Source organism: Bubalus kerabau, chromosome 11 (assembly GCF_029407905.1).
Source record: "Bubalus kerabau isolate K-KA32 ecotype Philippines breed swamp buffalo chromosome 11, PCC_UOA_SB_1v2, whole genome shotgun sequence".
NCBI classification, from domain to species: domain Eukaryota; kingdom Metazoa; phylum Chordata; class Mammalia; order Artiodactyla; family Bovidae; genus Bubalus; species Bubalus kerabau.
Window position 1 is genome coordinate 99,232,821 of NC_073634.1, and position 21,102 is coordinate 99,253,922.

A 21,102-nucleotide genomic window follows, 5' to 3' on the forward strand; every position below is an offset into this window, starting at 1 on the left:
TTCAAGAAAACTAGAGATACCAAGGGAACATTTCATGCAAAGATGGACATGATAAAGGACAGAAACGGTATGGACCTAACAGAAGCAGAAGATATTAAGAAGAGGTGGCAAAAATACACAGAACTGTACAAAAAAGATCTTCACGACCAAGATAATCACGATGCCGTGATCACTCACCTAGAGCCAGACATCCTGAAATGTGAAGTCAAGTGGGCCTTAGAAAGCATCTCTACAAAGCTAGTGGAGGTGATGGAATTCCAGTTGAGCTCTTTCAAATCCTGAAAGATGATGCTGTGAAAGTGCTGCACTCAATACGCCAGCAAATTTGCAAAACTCAGCAGTGGCCACAGGACTGGAAAAGGTCAGTTTTCATTCCAATCCCAAAGAAAGGCAACGCCAAAGAATGTTTAAACTACCGCACAATTGCACTCATCTCACACGCTAGTAAAGTAATGCTCAAAATTCTCTAAGCCAGGCTTCAGCAATATGTGAACCGTGAACTTCCAGATGTTCAAGCTGGTTTTAGAAAACGCAGAGGAACCAGAGATTAAATTGCCAACATCCGCTGGGTCATCGAAAAAGCAAGAGAGTTCCAGAAAAACATCTATTTCTGCTTATTGACTATGCCAAAGCCTTTGACTGTGTGAATCATAACAAACTGTGGAAAATTCTTCAGGAGATGGAAATACCAGACCACCTGACCTGCCTCTTGAGAAATCTGTATGCAGGAAAAGAAGCAACAGTTAGAACAGACATGAAACAATAGAGTGGTTCCAAATTGGGAAAGGAGTATGTCGAGGCTGTATATCGTCACCCTGCTTGCAGAGTACATCATGTGAAATGCCGGGCTGGATGAAGCACAAGCTGGAATCAAGATTGCTGGGAGAAATATCAATAATCTCAGATATGCAGATGACACTACCTTTATGGGAGAAAGCATAGAGGAACTAAAGAGCCTCTTGATGAAAGTGAAAGAGGAGAGGGGAAAAAACTGGCTTAAAACTCAACATTCAAAAAACAAAGATCATAGCATCTGGTCCCATCACTTCATGGCAAATAGATGGGGAAACAATGGAAAGAGTGACAGACTTTATTTTCTTGGGCTCCAAAATCACTGCCGATGGTGACTGCAGCCATGAAATTAAAAGACGCTTGCTGCCTGGAAGAAAAGGCCAGGCAACATTAAAAAGCAGAGACATTACTTGGCTGACAAAGGTCCATCTAGTCAAAGCTAGGTTTTTCCATTGGTCATGTATGGATGTGGAATTGGACCATAAAGAAAGCTGAGTGCTGAAGAATTGATGCTTTTGAACTGTGGTGTTGGAGAAGACTCTTGAGAGTCCCTTGGACTGCAAGGAGATCAAACCAGTCCATCCTAAAAGAAATCAGTCCTGAATATTCATTGGAAGGAGTGATGCTGAAGCTGAAACTCCAATACTTTGGCTACCTGATGTGAAGAACTGATTCAGTGGAAAAGACCCTGATGCTGGGAAAGCCTGAAGGCAGGAGAAGGGGACGACAGAGGATGATACGGCTGGGTGGAATCACTGACTCAATGGACATGAATTTGAGCAAGCTCCAGGAGTTGGTGATGGACAGCAAAGCCTGGCGGTGCTGCAGTCCATGGGGTCGCAAAGAGTTGGAAAGGAGTGAGAGGCTGAACTGAACTGACACTTCTGAACTTCACTGTACTTTGATCCCAAGAACTTCCAACTGAAAGTTTATAACCTTTGACCAACATCTCCCCATTTTCCTCATCCCCTAGCCCCTGGAAACCACCATTCTAATCTCTGTTTCTATGAGTTCACTTTTCTAAATTCCACCTTAAGTGATATCACACAGTATTTGTCTTTCTCTGTCTGACTTATCTCATTTAGTATCATGTCCTTGAGATCCATCTCTATTGTTGAAAATAGCAGGATCTCCTTCTTTCTCATGCCTGCGTAGTATTCCACTGTGTGCATACACGCACCACGCCATCTTTATCCATTCATTCACAGATGAGCTCTTAGGTGGTTTCCTTGTCTTGGCTATAGTGAATAATGCTGCAATGAACTAGGCAGTGCAGGTATCTCTTTGAGATCCTGTTTGCATTTCTTATGGATATATACTCAGAAGTGGGATTGCTGGATCATATAGAAGTTTTATTTTTAATTTTCTGAGGAACCTCTCTATATTGTTTTCCATAGTGCCTGTACCAATTTACATCCCAACCAACAGTCACAAGGGCTCCCTTTTCTCCACGGCCTCCCCAACACTTGTTATCTTGTCTTTTTGATGCCAGTCATTCTCACAGGTGTGAGGTAATTGCATTGTATTTCATTTGAACAGGACTGCTCCACAGACAGAAACTTCTTTCACCCACTGAACACTGAGAGAATGCTCCAAAATACACTAATCCAGCTCTGTATACTACAGCAAAATCTTTCAAGTTTTCAGTACTTCATCTGCCAATAGCCTAATGAAGGGCAACAGAATTTAGAGACCAGTGAGATATGTTGAATGTCTAAGGGACAAGTGAAAAGAAGAAGGCAAGGAATGGCCATTCTGGTGTACAACAGAGTCATAATATATGACAAAAAAATAAAAATTGCATAAAAAATAAGACTATTCAAAATTATTCATATAAATCTTTAAAATTATCTATCAAGTAAGATAAACATGGTTTTGTGTCAAGAACAAGTTCATATTTCCCATCTCAAGCTCTTGACAGGGTGAAACCTCACTGAATTTTATTTTTCTTTTACAAATGGGTGCTCCTAAAAAGATAGTGTTTCACTCAAATCTGACAGAGAAATATAAATTAAGGAATGTTTTTAAAAAATCTTATAGGCCAGAAATAGACCCACAGAAATTCAGTCAACTGATCTTTGACAAAGCAGCAAAGGCAACTCAATGCAGAAAGGATGGGTTTTCAACTGGATATTAAGATGAAAAAAAAAAAAAAAGAATTCCTGATACAGACCTTACATGTGTCACAAAAATTAACTCTAAATGGATCACACACCTAAATGTAAAGCACAAAACTATGAAACTTCTAAAAGATAACACAGGAGAAAAAGCAGGTAACCTTAGGTTTGGTGATGACTTTTTAGCTGTAAAACCGAAAGCACAATCTATGAAAAATTTGATAACCTGGAGTTCATTAACACTGAAAACTTCAGCTCTGCCAAAATTGCTGTTAAGAGAATAAAAACATGAGCCACAGATTGGGAGAAAAGTCTTTACAAGAAACACATCTGATAAATATACAAAGAACTCTTAAAATTAACTCAACAGGAAGAAAATAACCTGACTAAAATATATGCAAAAGACCTGGACAGAGAGCTCATAAAATAAGACAGATGTCAAATAAGCATATGTAAAGATGCTCAACGTCATCTTACCACGTGTGTGTTAAGTTGCTTCAGTCGTGTCCAACTCTTTGTGACCCCATGATCTGTAGCCCGCCAGGCTCCTCTGTCTATGGGATTCTCCAGGCAAGAATACTGGAGTGAGCTGCCATTTTCTGCTCTAGGGGATCTTCCCCACCCAGGAATCCAACCTGGGTCTCCTGTATCGCAGGCAGTCTCCTGCACTGCAGGTGGATTCTTTACCAACTGAACCACTAGGGAAGCCGCAATGGAAAACTACTCAGCCATAAAAAGAATAAAATTTGACATTTGTAGCAACATAAATGGACTTGGAGGGCATTATGCTAAGTGAAATAAGTCAGATAAAGACAAATACTCTGCCATCATCATATGCCATCATTATATGTGAAATCTAAAAAACATAACAAAACAAGAAAGAAGCAGATTTACAGACACAGAGAACAAAACAGTAGTTACCAGTGGGGAGAAGGAAGAGAGGGCAATATAGGGGAAGGGAAAGAAAGGGTTATTATGGAATTATGTGAAATCATATGTGTGAAACTCCCTAAAATTGCACAGCACTATAGAGTTTGTTTATTAATTTTTATGTTAAACTTTTACTTTGAATTGGGGTATAGCTGGTTAACAATGTTGTGATACCTGTATCCATTCTTCCTCAAACTCCCCTCCCATCCAGACTGCCACATAACACTGAGCAGAGTTCCATGAAAGTACTATAGAATTTAAATAATCATTTATTCAATTAAAAAAAAGAAGACATTCTTGGGTTAAATACCAGTTCTACCACTTACAATGTAATATAGAAAAGTTACTTAGCCTCTCCACGCTTTGGTTTCCTTGTTTGTAAAATGTATGCCACAGCTCAACTCACTGTGTAACCCGGGGCAAGTTCCTTTGCCTCTCTTGGTTTCAGTTCCCACATCAAGCAATGTTCTAAGCATTAACTCAGACAATATTTATAAAGTCACTAGCACTGGCTTGTTTCCACTTTATGCTGAAAAGGAACAACACTGTATCTGAGCCTTGAGTACAGCTCCAGACTCAACCCTTTTCTGAGCCTATGTGATATCTTGGTTGGAAAGGCTTCCTACTGCCATAGGAACAATAAGGATTATCGTTATATCCACAATTTACTCTGGCAAAGTGGAAGGCACTGTCAATGAGAACTTGAAAGAATGATTTAAAGTACAAATTTAATGTACCTAAACACACACACAACAGACTGGACCATTCTAACTCAAAATGAGAAGAAAACGCCTCCATGAGAATCCATTTCCAAAATGAAGGCATCCACTACATTTAGCCCTACTGCTAGGAAGGGCACATGAAGCTAGGAGAGGATGCCTGTGAGACAAGACATTCAAGTATGGGAGGACTAAGGCAGCAAACCGTTTTAAACTTCAAGTTATGGTGTACAAGCACAGAGACTCTACTTTCAAGCACTGCATTTTTAATGTAACAGTTTAATGAGGAATGGAGTCTAGGGAAAAACTGGACCACTGACTGATAACAAAGAAAACTATAATTCAGATCAAAGGGAAATAATGTAAAAATCATGGTATCAAACAGATTGGGAATCAAATTCTGACTGGGTCATCTCGCACTGGTGTAAACGGCAGCAAAGAACAACTTTCTGATCCTGAGCCGCCGCCTCTGCTAAACAAGAACTGCTATGCTCACCTCACAGGAAGTAGGAGAATTAAATGAGAAATCAGGTATGCAGTGTCTGGCGCCATGTCCATCTCATGATCTCTGCTCAACAAACATGAGTTCCCTCCCGTTACCATCCACGCCCCTTTTATAAAATCAGCAAGCATCATAAAAGGGTTTGGAAAGGCATTTCCTCGGGTCCGGATTCATAAACTTGGGTCTATTTGGCAGGTAACAAGCCTGAGTTACACAGGCCCAAGATTTGGTGAGCAGCCTGCCCTGGATCAGTGTGGACATCTGGCTCCCAGGCCAGTGCCTAGAAAAACTGGCCGGGCCCAAAGGGCAGCATGGGTGGCCAGGAGACAGCCAGAAACCAGAGCAGCTGAGAAAAGGGAGGATTACTTGAGCTTCGGCTCCCGTCCTTCACTGGTGTACTGCCAGCAGATGAGCCCGATGAGGTCCTGCACCCTGGCGCTGGCCATGGTCACCACCGTCATTGGCAGCAGTCTGTCCTGGCTCGAGTGCAGGGGGAGGTAGACATCGATCTTCTTGGTCGCTGTTGTGCCTACGTGACCCTGTGGACAGAGCACACGGGTGAGGGTAAAGCACACAGTTCTGGTCACGCAGACCCCACTGGGCTACGACGACTGCCATCCAGGACCTGTGCTCTCATTCTTTGGGCACAGACCAATTTATGAGCCTGGGGTGGTCCTGAAGGGGAAACATTGTTTATAGTTTTAAGAGTTTTTTTTTTTTTTTTTTTTTTTTTGAATTTTCTGCTGCTCAAATGGATCCAGCTCTGCCAGCAGTAAGGTAAATGAGCACTACAACTAAAATGAACAAATGAGAGTGGTGAGCAGACCTAATGCTTGGTGTCAGGAGACTTGTTCTGCTGCTTATTCAGACTGACCCTGGCATCAGCTGCCCTCCCTGAAAACTGCTATATCACTCCCTGAGACCTTGGGTAAGCTACCATATTCTCTGAGGAAGCATTTAGCAGTACTGGAACCAAGCGCTTTCTTTCTCGGAGACAATGGGGGGCTAACTCCATTATGCAGTACATCTCTTTACTTCACTCATCTGAACTAAAGTTCAAGGGTCTCTGGTCTTATTACTGCCCTAACGGCCATACTCACACTGACCTACATGTCCCTAATCCCTCCCCTACATCTCTCTCTCCTCTCTCCCAAGCCCTCCACTCCCCTCTGGAACTCCTGCACGAACCAGCAAACTCCCCATAAATCATTACTTCTTTTTAAAAAACATTCCTCCACCTCTTTGCCGTAATTGAAACCTGCCAGTCATGAGGATACTACTTCCTCTATTGTCCAGAAGACTGCTTTGCTTTGTTCTTTTTAACGTCCAAACCTTTAAGGCCAGCAGGCAGAGTAGGTATTCTTGGTCCTGCTATTTCCAAACTATTAATTCTCCTTTCTTACAAAAACAAAAACCCCTGTTCCTTTGAGACCCAAGCCACCCCAACTGCACCAGCCTCTCCATCTCCCTTTCTGTTTCTGTTACCCACCAGCCTTTGGTCATCCTGCTCCCTCACTAAGGCCTGAGTTCTTGGTCAGTCTTTCCCACCCCAATTCCTGTCATCATTCTAAAAGAACAATCTGTCCAATACCCAAGGCTCTCAATCCCTAGACCACGTCACCCCCAACGCCTTTTCATCCACTCTTCAAATCACTGATTGCACTGGGTACACTGGAGATTTAGAACAACTCCAATATCCCAACACCTACTCACTGAATACACTTTAAAATTTTTAATTAAATTAATTAGTTTGTTTTTAAATTTGGGCCTTGCCACGTACCTTGCGGGATATCTCAGTTCCCTGACCAGGGACTGAACCTGGGCCGTGGCAGTGAAAGTGCTGAATCCTAACCTCTAGACCACAAGGTTAAAACCTGAATACACTTTAATAACCTCTACCTCACCTATTCAAGTAGTCCCTCAAATTCTTTAACCTATAATCTGTTGAACCACCTCTTAATTATCTATCAGTCACCCTTATTTCCCAACACCCCACCCCCAGACTACATAGCCATTATAGCCATTATAATCATTCCTTTGCAGATATGATTTTTTAAAATATTTTTATTTATTTATTTGGCTGCACCAGGTCTTAACTGCGGCACACGGGATCTTTGCTGCCGTGAGCTGGATGTTTTAGCTGTGGCATGTGGGATCTAGTTCCCCAAACAGGGATTGAACCCAGGCCTCCTGCACTGGGGGTGTGGAGCCTTGGTCACTGGACCACCAGGGAAGTTCCACAAATACAATTTTAATACGCTCTTATTCCCCTGGACACGGTCTGCAGAGCATCAATCTTATATGACCCCAACCCTCTGCATTCCTCAGCTAAACACTGGAGAAAAATCATGTAACCATACAGATGGATTTTACTTTAAATCCTATGATGATAAAACTCAGACACTCAGCGCCATACAGCAAGCCTGCTGTATCCCTGCACCCCCCGAGACCACTACTGCACACTTGTGCTTCTCTCCTCAACTTCCCACGAACCGTGCCTCTTGACCTTCAGCCCCCGTCCTTCCCTCATGTACTGCCAATAGATGAAAAATGCAGAGGACCCCTGGATACATGGATTTGAACTGCAAGGGTCCACTTGTGATTTTTTTTTCACTTGATACAGACTACAGTACTACACGATCCACAATGTGTTGAATCTGTGGATACCAAACTGCATCATCAAATTTGATTATGTTACACTCCTGTTGAAACTCCTTCACCGAGTGGCTCCTATGATACTCTGAATGAAATCCAAACTCCACGCAGTGTGTGACAAGGCACTGCGTGATCTGACCCCTGCCTAACCCCCCAACGTCCCTGACTGCCTCTCTTCCCCCACCTACTTCAGCTACACCGGCCTTCTAGGAATGTCCTGAATGTGTGTGCCTTGACTGCTTCTTCCCCTCTTAAGGCCGCTGCAAGTGTTACTCATGTATCTATCTAGGAGGCTCCTTCTTATGACTTTTGCATTCTCTAACATGAGGCCTGGAGCTGGTTACTTAACTCTTCCTCTTTCTCGTACATAAGGTGATAACGATAGGATGCGCTGTCTATCAGAGAGTTCTTGTGAGGATTGCTACTACTGGTATTCAAGGCTCAGCTCACACGACACCTCCTCGGAGAAACCTCCACTGATAATGCTATAGAAAGAAGACCTTTCCACAGTTAACCTCTCACCCTTGTCTTGTTCGTTTCCTTCAGAAGGCTTAACAATTTGATAGGACCTATTTATTTATGTGCATCTTCAGTGTATGCCTTCCCCACTGGCCTCTGAGCGTCCACGAGGGCAGCCATAATAACGTTTGCTTTGTTTACTGCTCTGTACACAATGGCTAGCACTGTGCCTGGTGCACAGTAGACTCTCCAAAAAAAATCTGTTGAACTACAGAATGAATGCATGAATGACTCAAATGCCTACTGGGACACATGGTAGGAACTCAATAAATGTTAGTTTCTTCCCTCCATCCCACTCGTCCTACTTCTATGGGCCTGTTTCCTGATAGCAGACAGAGATGGAGGGACTTGAGCAATCAACTGGTTCCATCTTTAACATCCTCTACACAATTGTATCGATCTAAAGGTGGAAAAAAATATCAGAACTAGAGTAAGGAAATACATAAAATCAGTTTAGAAAACATTTTTAGAGAAATTCCACCTCTCATATAACCCAGCATCTAATATTAGATCCATAGGGTTGTTTTTTTTTCTTTACTGTCTTCCCTCTATGTTATAAAAACAAATAATACAAAAGATAATTCTCCTACATAAAGCTCTCTCTCATGCATGTACACATGTGTACATGCGCGCGCGTGCACACAGACACAGACACAGTTTTCAGCTTGGAAGTAATAACTCCAACGACTAGCAAAGATGTCTCTAAACAGCACGTGTCATTTTGTCAGGCAGTCAAAAGGTTAAAGTGAAAACAGCCGCAATCTTTCTGGAGTGGGTTTACACATCCTCCTACCACTCTCTTCTCAAACTCATTTTCAGACCCTCTAGTTGCTGTCACTGCTCTCCCTTCTTATTTGTTTATTCCTCCTCCTTTCTTGGAAGAACTTGGAACTGAGGGGCTATAGGAATCACAGTATCTCAAGATACAAAGATTCAATGAAATGACAAATGTGAATGTACTCTGTAAATTATAAAGTGCTTTAGAAATGCAGTGCAGTATCTAGAAAGGGCCTAAGTTTTATAATCAGACCCATTTCTATTACTCAAGTCTATTAAAGGTCACATGAGGCCAAAGATGGATGCTGCAGGAGTCCTATTAATAATATCTATTATTATAATAATAGCTAACATTTATTTACAGCTAAGTGTTAAATAAACTCTGCTAAATGTCTGCCTAAGTTATTTAATTCTCACAATCACTATAAGAGGTAGGGTTCTACCATTACCCTCATAATATAAATGAGAAAACCAAGGCTTACAAGGCTACAGTCATCGGCTCAAGATCCCATTACCGAAGTGAAGAGCCAGGACTCAAATCCATGTCTGTCTGACTCCAAAGCCTCCACTCTAAACATCAGCACCTTCTTTCACTAAAGTTATCCTAAACAGAATCGGTCCCCACTCTCCAAGGCTGGACAACTGTCTCCTGCTCCTTCTCAAAAACATGCCCAAAACACTGCCGTTTCCTCGAGAGGGAGCATTCTAACGAGCTGGCCAAGGAGAACCAGGGAGGACTGCAACTCCGGAGATTACTGCCACTGCCATCTGACTGCAAGGAGTCATCATTGTCTAGGAAATGAAAGCAGATAGTTCTATGGTACCCTCTATTTCATAGTGAAATAGCAAGTGTGTGAAAAACTATGAGAATAAATACAGCACATACTTATTAAATGAATAAAGCACTTTATCTTTTTAATCTTCTAATTCCATCTTGAGGCACTGATGACTGGGGAAAAATGCCTTGCACAAACCTTGAAATTATGTATTTTTTAATAAGGAGCCTTTTCAGAAAAAACTCAAGGTGGTGGCAGTTAGCTCTATCTAATAGTCCCTGTGTTGCAATATTTAGAGAGAATCATCTAAAACATAAAACAATCCATCAACATAATAGAAAGTAATTAACTTATTTTAAAAAAAGAAAGGTGACCAAAGGATTAAAAGTATTCATCACACATCAAGGCAAGCAATATTCCAAAGAGCTAACATCTAACTATTAAAAAGCAACTAGCAATAAACAAAGATCGTATCTTACAGTTTCACTGCGTGGCAATTTATGTGTTTCACAATACAGAGTGGGGACATGGAGGCGTAACTAGAGCACAAGGAAGGGGTCACAACAGAGACAGGGGAAACTGGTTTAGCTCCACCCTTCCCAGTCTCTCACGCATTCAACAAACACCCACTGGAACACCATATTGGGCTCTGAAGACAAAGTTAAGACACAGTGCAGATCTTCACCAAATTCATGGTCTGCTGAAGATCTATACTGTACAATGTGCGAAAAGCTTTAAGAGGGAAAGTACAGGCTACTATGAGAGCTCAGAAGCAACCTTGACTAAAGACAGTTCGAAAAAGCCTCCTAGATTAAAAAAAAAAAAATTTACCCTTCCATCCAATAGAACCATTAACCCAAGGAAAAGACACTTAATGTATTTCAATACTTTCTATACCAATATACAAAAAAGTGAATATGAATTCTCCCTAAGAGATGGGATTTTGAGAGTTTCATTTAAATTTTCTGCTTTATATTTTTCTGCATTTTCTAAACTGAGCATGGTATTATTTTTATAATTACAAACAAAATATTTATAATTATATGACCAAAAAGGAGACAAAAAGAGCTACTATACAGAGCTTAAGAGAGCTTCAAGTAAGAGAAAGGACCAACTTTTTGAAAATGCAGCCCATGCTAAGGTATCTGGGACACACTATGTGCCAGTGCTCTGACAGGCTGTTGGGAAAACAAGCTGAAAATAGAACTCAGACACTCTCAATGGAGGGTTAAGTCATTTTTATTAAAGAAATAAAAAGTAAGAAACACATTGAGCTGACAAGTTTGGAGTTGAACAACTCTCTCCAGAGCAGCTCCCAAATTGGGAAATGCCCCTGGTTCAGGCGTCAGAAAGAAAAGTATTCTTGAACCAAACTATTCCTCAACACAAACGCAACTGATGAAGACCAACTAGACTTCAGAGTTCACATCACACGGCCTGTCCATTATAGCCTGGTCAGTGCAGCCAAATCTCAAACTCAACATGTCTAAGACCCATTTCCTCCTTCAGCTTCTCTCATTCCATATTCAATCTCATTTATGGCTCTCACCACCTACTCCATCACTCAAGCTAAGAACCTTAACTCCTTTCAAATGTCTCTGAAATCTCTCTCAAATCTTTCTGCCCTAGTTCAAGCTTCATCATTTCTCAGCAAGACCATTGCAGCAGTCTCTTATCTCCCTATATCTAAAAATCTCTCCTCTTTCCAAATCTTTATTTTCTCACTGCTACTGAAGTGATTTTTCTCTAATCACTGACCATGCCTGTCACACAGAAATAAATGCTGGCTCTCCCCAGTGTTAGCATTCTAGCTCTTTAGCATGACAGTTAATACCCTTCACAGTCTGGTCCCAATGTATCATTGCTAAAGTATATTGAACAGAGGTTAAGAGTTGTGGGGCCACCCAAGATGGGCGGGTCATGGTGGAGAGGTCTGACAGAATGTGGTCCACTGGAGAAGGGAATGGCAAACCACTTCAGTATTCTTGCCTTGAGAACCCCATGAACAGTATGAAAAGGCAAAATGAGAGGATACTGAAAGAGGAACTCCCCAGGCCAGTAGGTGTCCAATATGCTACTGGAGATCAGTGGAGAAATTACTCCAGAAAGAATGAAGGGATAGAGCCAAAGCAAAAACAATACCCAGTTGTGGATGTGACTGGTGATAGAAGCAAGGTCCGATGCTGTGAAGAGCAATATTGCATAAGAACCTGGAATGTTAGTTCCATGAATCAAGGCAAATTGGAAGTGGTCAAACAGGAGATGGCAAGAGTGAATGTCGACATTCTAGGAATCAGCGACCTATAATGGACTGGAATGGGTGACTTTAACTCAGATGACCATTTTATCTACTACTGTGGGCAGGAATCCCTTAGAAGAAATGGAGTAGCCATCATGGCCATTGGCCAAAAGAGTCCAAAATGCAGTACTTGGATGCAATCTCAAAAACGATGCAAATTGATAAAAGGATTATTTGTGGTCTTCAAAAGTTAAAACTCTCTTAAAAGGAATGGCTGCAGTTCCATTCCACCAGTACCTTCTTCCCTAACTCCCTCAACAAGGACCAAAGGATGCTATAGTCTACCAACAGCCTGTGCTTAGTCAGTCATGTTGGACTCTTTGTGAATCCATGGACTGTAGCCCACCAGGCTCCTCTGTCCATGGGGATTTTCCAGGCAAGAATACTGGAGTGGGTTGCCATGTCCTCCTCTAGGGGACCTTTCCAACCCAGGGATTGAACCCAGGTCTCCTGAATTGCAGGTGGATTCTTTACCATCTGAGCCACCAGAGAAGCCCTACCAACAGCCTAGCCTTCACTAACATGATACCAGACTTGGGAGAGGGGTCTCAGATCATCATTACACTGATGATGGTTAATGGACTTCACTTGATCACAGAAAGGATTTTAAGCAAAATCGAATCTATTTCTGGCCTAAGCCAAGTTTAATCAACTACGAGAAATTAAACAGGGGTCTATGTGAAGAGGAAACAAAAACCCCAGACTAAAGCATTCTGCTCTCAACAAATGCTGGCTTTATGAGCTCATGGAAAGAACTCACTTTTTTACATTCAAAATAGTGGCACTGAACTTCTGAATAGATTTTGTATAAAATTCTATGACAAATCCATTCAGAACCAGGGGCTTGACTTTGTAGTGCTATCTTAATCCTCAATAAATCTGGAATGCTTAAGGCTATTAAATTAACATTTCCCTGATCTGGCACCTGTAGTCAAGTTAATTTGTCAAAAACATTCCTACAGTTTGTCACTGGACACTGTATTTTCTGACAAGTTAAGTTTAAAATAAAACTGACAAAATCTCATTAATTTCCTCTGAATCACCAACCTTGGTTACATTAAGCTTTTATTATTAAGAACATCAACTGTCACTCTTTCTTTAACAAGGTCAAGGTCTGATCTGGGTACATCCAGGATCCTTATTCTATTAATAGGAGCTAGTGAGGCATTGCAGTATGATTAAAAGTGTAAGTTGTGGAATCAGAAAGACCTGGGTTCAATTCTCACTTATTGTGTGTCCTTGGACAATTTTATTTATCTGGGTCACTATTTCCACACAGAAACAGTGTATTATAAAAGTACCTCTTCATGGAATTGTTGAAAGGATTCAATCAGACTACGCATGTAAAGCACTTACCACTGCCCAGTCTATAGTAAATGCTCAGCAAACGCTGGTTCTTCATTAAGCTGTCTTTTTCTCCCCTAGATTTAAATTCAGAGACTTAAAAAAAACACCACCACCTTCATTGCCATTCATAGACTTTTAAAACTACAAGGAATTTAAGGGTCATCCCCTTTAAAATATTTTTCACCAAATGGTTGTCCTACGAGCTGTCCTGAACACCTTCCACTGAAGAAGTCCCTGTCACCCTCTGAAGTCTGCAGATAAACAGTTTTGATGGCTAAAACATTTCTTTACATTGAGGGACACTTTCTCTGCAGCTTTTAGCCACTGATCTTAGTTCCAGACCTCAGGAAACTGGAAAAACTTCACCTCCACTTCCATAGTGCTAAGTCGCTTCAGTCATGTTCAACTCTTTGCTACTCTATGGACTGTAGCCCGTCAAGCTCCTCTTCCATGGGATTTTCTAGGCAAGAATACTGGAGTGGGTTGTCATGCCCGCCTCCAGGGGATCTTCCCGACCCAGGGACTGAACCCGCATCTCTTATGTCTCTGGCATTGGCAGGCGGGTTCTTTACCACTAGTGCCACCGGAGTCCATTTCCATAGACACCCCTTCATATATATATGAGAACCTCCAATAAAACAACTCAGCTGCTAAACACTGTGGAATGAGCCAGACTATCTATAACCCTTTTAAATAGTACAAGACAGCATAGAAAATGTTATTTCCATTATTTTTTCTTAGGCTGATCATTTTCTGATATTTTCTTTCTATAGCATCTATGATAAATATGTGGCTTCCCTGGTGGCTCAGATGGTAAAGAATCTGCCTGTAGTGCAGGAGACCTGGGTTCAATCCCTGGGTTAGGAAGATCCCCTGGAGAAGGGAATGGCAACCCAGTCCAGTATTCTTGCCTGGAGAATTCCATGGACAGAGGAGCCTGGTGGGCTACAGCCCATGGAGTTGCAGAAAGTCGGACTTGATTACAGTCCTGGACCTAAAACAAGAAAAGATATTGTTGCTTGCAAGTAAAGATTTTCTCTATTTAAAATAAATCTTCCTTGTTTTGATACTCTGACAGTCTTTTCCCACTTTTGGGGAAAAAAAAAAAAAAAAAGCCTAGAACTATTGTTTCAAACTGTTATCACGTGAAATTTGAGTAACAGCCTTGAATAATTTTTTTTAAGACACCAAATGAAAGACCGGCTATTATTCATGTTTGAATACCAGTGAGAAATTTTACAAAATGGTGGAAAGGGGTGACAGGGGAATGAAGGGAAAAAAAAAGAAAGTCTACGCGCCAAAGAATTGATGCTTTTGAACTGTGGTGTTGGAGAAGACTCGTGAGAGTCCCTTGGACTGCAAGGAGATCCAACCAGTCCATTCTGAAGGAGATCAGCCCTGGGATTTCTTTGGAAGGAATGATGCTAAAGCTGAAACTCCAGTACTTTGGCCACCTCATGCGAAGAGTTGACTCATTGGAAAAGACTCTGATGCTGGCAGGGATTGGGGGCAGGAGGAGAAGGGGACGACAGAGGATGAGATGGCTAGATGGCATCGCTGACTCGATGGATGTGAGTCTCAGTGAACTCCAGGAGTTGGTGATGGATAGGGAGGCCTGGCGTGCTGCGATTCATGGGGTCACAAAGAGTCAGACACGACTGAGCAACTGATCAGATCTGATCTGACCCATACGGCATCTGGAATAATGACCATTTACTCGAAGTCTTAAATTCAGAAAGCAGTTCCTGATGCTACCAGGTTTCCCCATCATGGATTATGTTCACTAGGGACCTCTTTGCAGAGTCTACAGAACTGACCTGGCCCTGGCCCTGCCAGCCTTGAGTGGTCTAACTTTGGGCAAGCCCATAACCTCTCTGAAAGTCAATTTCCTCAGCCATGAAACACAGATGAGACTTCCATCTCAAAAGACTCACTGGACAAAGCAAAAATAAAGCATGTTGGAGTTCTCTGTGAAGTGCAAACTGTCACACAGTGTCAATCAATCCTTATATTGTTACTTACACTGTTGCTCAGACCAGGCAGATCTTCAACAAAAAGTCCCTTCAAACCAGGTTGAGAAGTGGAGACAACAGGGAAAGATCAGTATTTATGAGAGAAAAGCCATAGAATTCTTTCCTCATTCAGCCTCAGGATGGTTACAGCCTGTACCAGGAGGTGCTTTCACAAGCACAATCCAGTCATCTTAAAGCATAATGGGATGTAAAGTGTCCATTTTGAATTTTCATAGCCATTGTGGGATTCTTTAGATCATTAATGTTACATAGCACTTTGCATTTAATTATACAAACAATGGGTTCTATAATGATGATATTATCAGGGAAAGGTAATTTGCATGAACTAAGTCCCATCACCTAGGGTAAGTTTAGGGACCTCTTCATTTTTAAATCATTTATATAATAAAATCAATATGCTTTAAAAGTAAAAATAGGTTTTTTAAAAACCATAAAGAAGAGTTACATGTTTTAAACTCTATCAATTATCATAATATAATGAGTCTTTTTAAGATTTAATATCAACTTTTAAAATTAAAACTCAATGGAGAATGTATACTTGGCTCCATTACTAGATGATGTATCACTAGAAAAGGTTACAGTAGAGCCATTATCACCCTCCTAAATTACATGGAAAATTTGGTACAACCCTCCAAGTACCCCAAGGACAATTTAATTCCAGAGATAGTGAAGTATTTGGAGAATATAACATTGTATAAATATTGAAGGAGATAATTCAGGTGCACCTATCATATTCATTTCTTGCAGGGTTTCAGTTGGTTAAATGTTTCAAAAATTTTAAATGTCAACATACAACTTAAGGAACTTTCCTGGCAGTCCAGTGGTTAAGACTCCATGCTTCCAATTCAGGTAGCACAGTTCAATCCTGGTCAGGGAACTGAGACTTTGCAGGCTGTGCAGTGCAGCCAAGTAAGTAAATAAATAAATAAACAAACTGACTTTACCATTAAGTAAAAGATTCTTTGAAAAATACAAATTAAAGGCCATGCTATCTCCTTAATTTTGAATAGCTTTTTAAAACCTACAAATTTCTATACTGTAGTAGGTTCATGACTGCTTTATCACTTTAAGACTCAATGTTCCTTAATGATATAATTCAAAAATTTCACTGAATCATAATTTAGTAAGTCATAAAAACCTCTTAAAATTAATCTTTCATGCATATCTAGCTTATCCAAAGTTAGAATTTAATTAGATGGCCTTGGCACAAATGGGCTTACTACTTTATTTGCCCAATCACTGTATGTCTCTTCAGTAATTATAATTAATTCAAGTCCCTGACGCACCTCCTAGCAAACAATGTAAAAACATCAGACAAAATGGAAATAAATAGCTTTATATTTCTCCAATTACAAAATTCACTTTCATCCTCAAAATGCACATGTGAAACAACTGGGAGAGGTGTTATTCTCAACAAGCAAAGGCCACACAAAAAGTCTACACCTTTGGTGACAGAGAAAGATGGTTGCCTGCAGCAAAAAATACATGTTTGTTTTTTTTTTTTTTTACATTATGAAAATGGTACAACTGCAAAGAGCCAATTGAGAAAGTCTGCATCTAACAGTTTGCAAGTACATGTTGAACTATAAACAGGAGCAAGAAAAAGAACTAGACTAGAGTTCTCAAGAAAATTAGAGATACCAAGGGAATATTTCGTGCAAAGATGGGCACAATAAAGGACAGAAATGGTATGGACCTAACAGAAGCAGAAGATATTAAGAAGAGGTGGCAAGAATACACAGAAGACCTAAACAAAAAGATCTTCACGACCCAGATAATCATGATGGTGTGATCACTCATCTAGAGCCAGACATCCTGGAATGCGAAGTCAAGTGGGCCTTAGGAAGCATCACTACTAACAAAGTTAGTGGAGGTGATGGAATTCCAGTTAAGCTATTTCAAATCCTGAAAGATGATGCTGTCAAAGTGCTGCATTCAATATGCCAGCAAATTTGGAAAACTCAGCAGTGGCCACAGAACTGAAAAAGGTCAGTTTTCATTCCAATCTCAAAGAAACGCAATGCCAAAGAATGCTCAGACTACTGCACAATTGCATTCATCTCACACGCTAGCAAAGTAATGCTCAAAATTCTCCAAGCTAGGCATCAACAGTACATGAACCATGAACTTCCAGATATTCAAGCTGGATTTAGAAAAGGCAGAAGAACCAGAGACCACGTTGCCAACATCCACTGGATCATCAAAAAAGCGAGAGTTCCAGAAAAAGATCTACTTCTGCTTTATTGACTATGCAAAGCCTTTGACTGTCTGGATCACAACAAACTGTGGAAAATTCTTAAGAGATGGGAATATCAGACCACCTACCTGCCTCTTGAGAAATCTGTATGCAAGTCAGGAAGCATACTGGACATGTACAGAGGTCCAGTCAGAAGTGGACACGGAACAAAAGACTGGTTCCAAATAGGGAAATGAGTACGTCAAGGCTGTATACTGTCACCCTGCTTATTTAACCTATATGCAGAGTACATCATGAGAAACGCTGGGCTGGAAGAAGCACAAGATGGAATCAAGACTGCTGGGAGAAATATGAATAACCTCAGATATGCAGATGATACCACACTTACGGCAGAAAGTGAAGAACTAAAGAGCCTCTTGATGAAAGTGACAGAGGAGAGTGAAAAAGTTGGCTTAAAACTCAACATTCAGAAAACTAAGATCATGGTATCTGGTCCCATCACTTTATGGCAAATAGATAGGGAAACAGTGGAAACAGTGGCTGACTTTATTTTTGGGGGTTCCTAAATCACTGCAGATGGTGACTGCAGCCATGAAATTAAAAGACACTTGCTCCTTGGAAGAAAAGCTATGACCAACCTAGACAGCATATTCAAAAGCAGAGACATTACTTTGTCAATAAAGGCCTGTCTAGCCAAAGCTATGGTTTTTCCAGTAGTCATGTATGGATGTGAGAGCTGGATTATAAAGAAAGCTGAGGGCTGAAGAATTGATGCTTTTGAACTGTGGTGTTGGAGAAGACTGTTAAGAGTCCCTTGGACTGCAAGGTGATCCAACCAGTCCATCCTAAAGGAAATCAGTCCTGAATACTCACTGGTAGGACTGATGCTGAAGCTGAAACCGCAACACTTTGGCCACCTGATGCAAAGAGCTGACTCATTTGAAAAGACCCTGATGCTGGGAAAGATTGAAGGTGGAAGGAGAAGGGGATGACAGAGGATGAGATGGTTGGATGGCATCCCCAACTCAATGGACATGAATTTGAGTAAACTCCAGGAGTTGGTGATGGACAGGGAGGCCTGGTGTGCTGTGGTTCATGGGGTCGCAAAGAGTCGGACACAACTGAGCGGCTGAACTGAACTGAACTGACAAGGGTCCAAGGGCTTCCCTCGTGGCTCAGTGGTAAAGAACCTGCCTGCCAATGCAGGAGACACAAGTTCGATCCCTGGGTTGGGAAACCCAGGGAAACCCCTGGAGAAGGAATAGACAACCCACTCCAGTATTCTTCCCTGAGAAATACCATGGACAGAGGAGCCTGACAGGCTGCAGTACATGGAGTCGCCAAAGAGTTGGACACAACTTGGCGACTAAACAACAAACCAGGGTCCAATTACTTCTCACGCATTATCTTATCTAACGTGCCCAACATTCCTATGAGGATTGCTCACTGCCTGTTAAAACTGAGGAGAGATTCATTAGGTGCGTGCGAAGGGTGTTCATTGGAAGGACTGATGTTAAAGCTGAAACTCCAGTATTTTGGCCACCTGATGCGAAGAGCTGACTCATCTGAAAAGACCCTGATGTTGGAAAGATTGAAGGCAGGAGGAGAAGGGGACGACAGAGGATGAGATGGTTGGATGGCATCACCGACTCAACGGACATGAGTCTGGGTAAACTCCGGGAGTTGGTGATGGACAGGGAGGCCTGGCGTGCTGCTGCAGTTCATGGGGTCTCAAAGAGTCGGACACAACTGAGCGACTGAATTGAACTGAACTGAAGTCACTTCAGTTGTGTCTGACTCTTTGTGACCCTATGGACCATAGCCTGTCAGACTCCTCTGTCCATTCTCCAGGCAAGAACACTGGAATGGGTTGCCAGCCCTCCTCCAGGGATCTTCCCAACCCAGGGATCGAACCCATGTCTCTTACGTCTCCTGCACTGCCAGTCAGATTCTTTACCACTAACACCACTGGGAAACATGGTAGGCTGTTCCAAATCTCTCAACTGGGAGTGGGTGATGGGGGGCGTGGAGGTGGGAATCGAGATTCTAACCCAGGTCTGTTCCATCCTAAAATCCTCCCCTCTTGGTGAATCCTAGTCCTGAAGAACTCGTGGGGAGGCCTGGATATCTAGGAAAGATCACAGAGGCTGCTGGCTTGTGTTGTGGCCACTGTTTCAGAACTGAGGGTCCCAGTCTGAGTCAGAAACATCCCTTTGCCTGAGAAGTGCTGGGAAGATCAGAATTACTCCTTGCCTTCCGCTCTGCCCATCACATACACTTGCAGCTCTTCCAGGGACTGCTGGTCCCGGAGAGGGACACCAGGGTAACAGCTTCCGGAACAGTTCCCTCTTGCGTGCAGGCACAAGGCAGAAACAGTTACAGACTTCCTTGCTGCTGGATACACAGAAGGGGCTCAATAAATCATCTCTATGTTTCAGAGAATAAAAACAGGAGAGAACACCAGCTCCCTGAAGAAGAGGCAGAACCCTCCGCTTCAGTTCTCAAAACGTAGTGGTGAAGTACCAACTCATGGGCCTCAGAGAATCCTTGCTCTTGGGTTAAGGGACTCATGAGTAATTGTGAGGTGCAACTGTACCAAATGTGGTTACCCAGGTGGTAGTACCCAAATGTGCATCGATAATGACAAAGCAAGAAAATAACAATTCGGTCCTTGGAGAGGCAGGCAAGCTGCCTATGACATCAACATGGCACAAGCTCCAACACAAGCCAAAGGTCTGACGAGACAAAGGCCCGTCTCAGGTTGCAATTCTCTGTGGAAACAGGCAGCCCAAGACCTGCTCACTTGCAGGAACTGACAAGCCACCCGGGCCCCAGGGTCTCCAGGGCTTTTCCTCAGCTACCTGGTGTTATTTCTCTCCTGTTCATCCTCAGTTGTAGTCAGTCCAATCTCCTCTGAGGTCCTAACTAAACCAGACACAGGGAGAATCAGGATTTTATCTTATTAAAATAGATATGGCTAATTTGTCTTTTCAAATTCATTTTAAATTAAATTGGATTTCCTCGGAAGGCTGCTAGGTCAGTTCCCCTGCTGCGAATGCAGGACAAAGGTTAATTGCACGCCCTTCACCAGCTCTTCTACTCTCCTGGGCAGCTCTGATAACCTGCCCCGGAGAGGTGGGGAAGGCTTCGGTTTATTGGGCGATAATGTTGCCATTAGAGCCATTTACCATTATGCCAAGAAATGTTTAGTTTTTAAAAAACTAAGTAATAAGATATGATAGCAATAACATGAATGAAATGCAACGATGTTACCAACTGATGGTTAGTTCTTCTAAAATGCTAAACCCAAAGAATAAGACCATAACCTATTTGCTTTCCTAAAGGAAGACCCCAGTAGAAACAAACATACACACCCTCCAGGAGCAAACTGCTTTCTGGTTCCAGTGTAAAATTCCATTAACGTTTTCACTTAATTTAT

The 21,102-nt window shown here is 41.9% G+C and overlaps 1 protein-coding gene across 16 annotated transcripts in view; it reads right to left on the minus strand.

The window, feature by feature from the left end:
- The window catches only part of MAPKAP1 (MAPK associated protein 1), a 233,740-nt gene that overhangs the window by 118,208 nt on the left and 94,430 nt on the right, over positions 1-21,102 (minus strand). For all 16 annotated transcript variants that reach the window (XM_055541149.1, XM_055541156.1, XM_055541144.1 and 13 more), the window contains one exon: positions 5,427-5,599. In XM_055541149.1, coding sequence (XP_055397124.1) covers positions 5,427-5,599 — 173 coding nt within the window. The remainder of the gene's footprint in view (positions 1-5,426; positions 5,600-21,102) is intronic.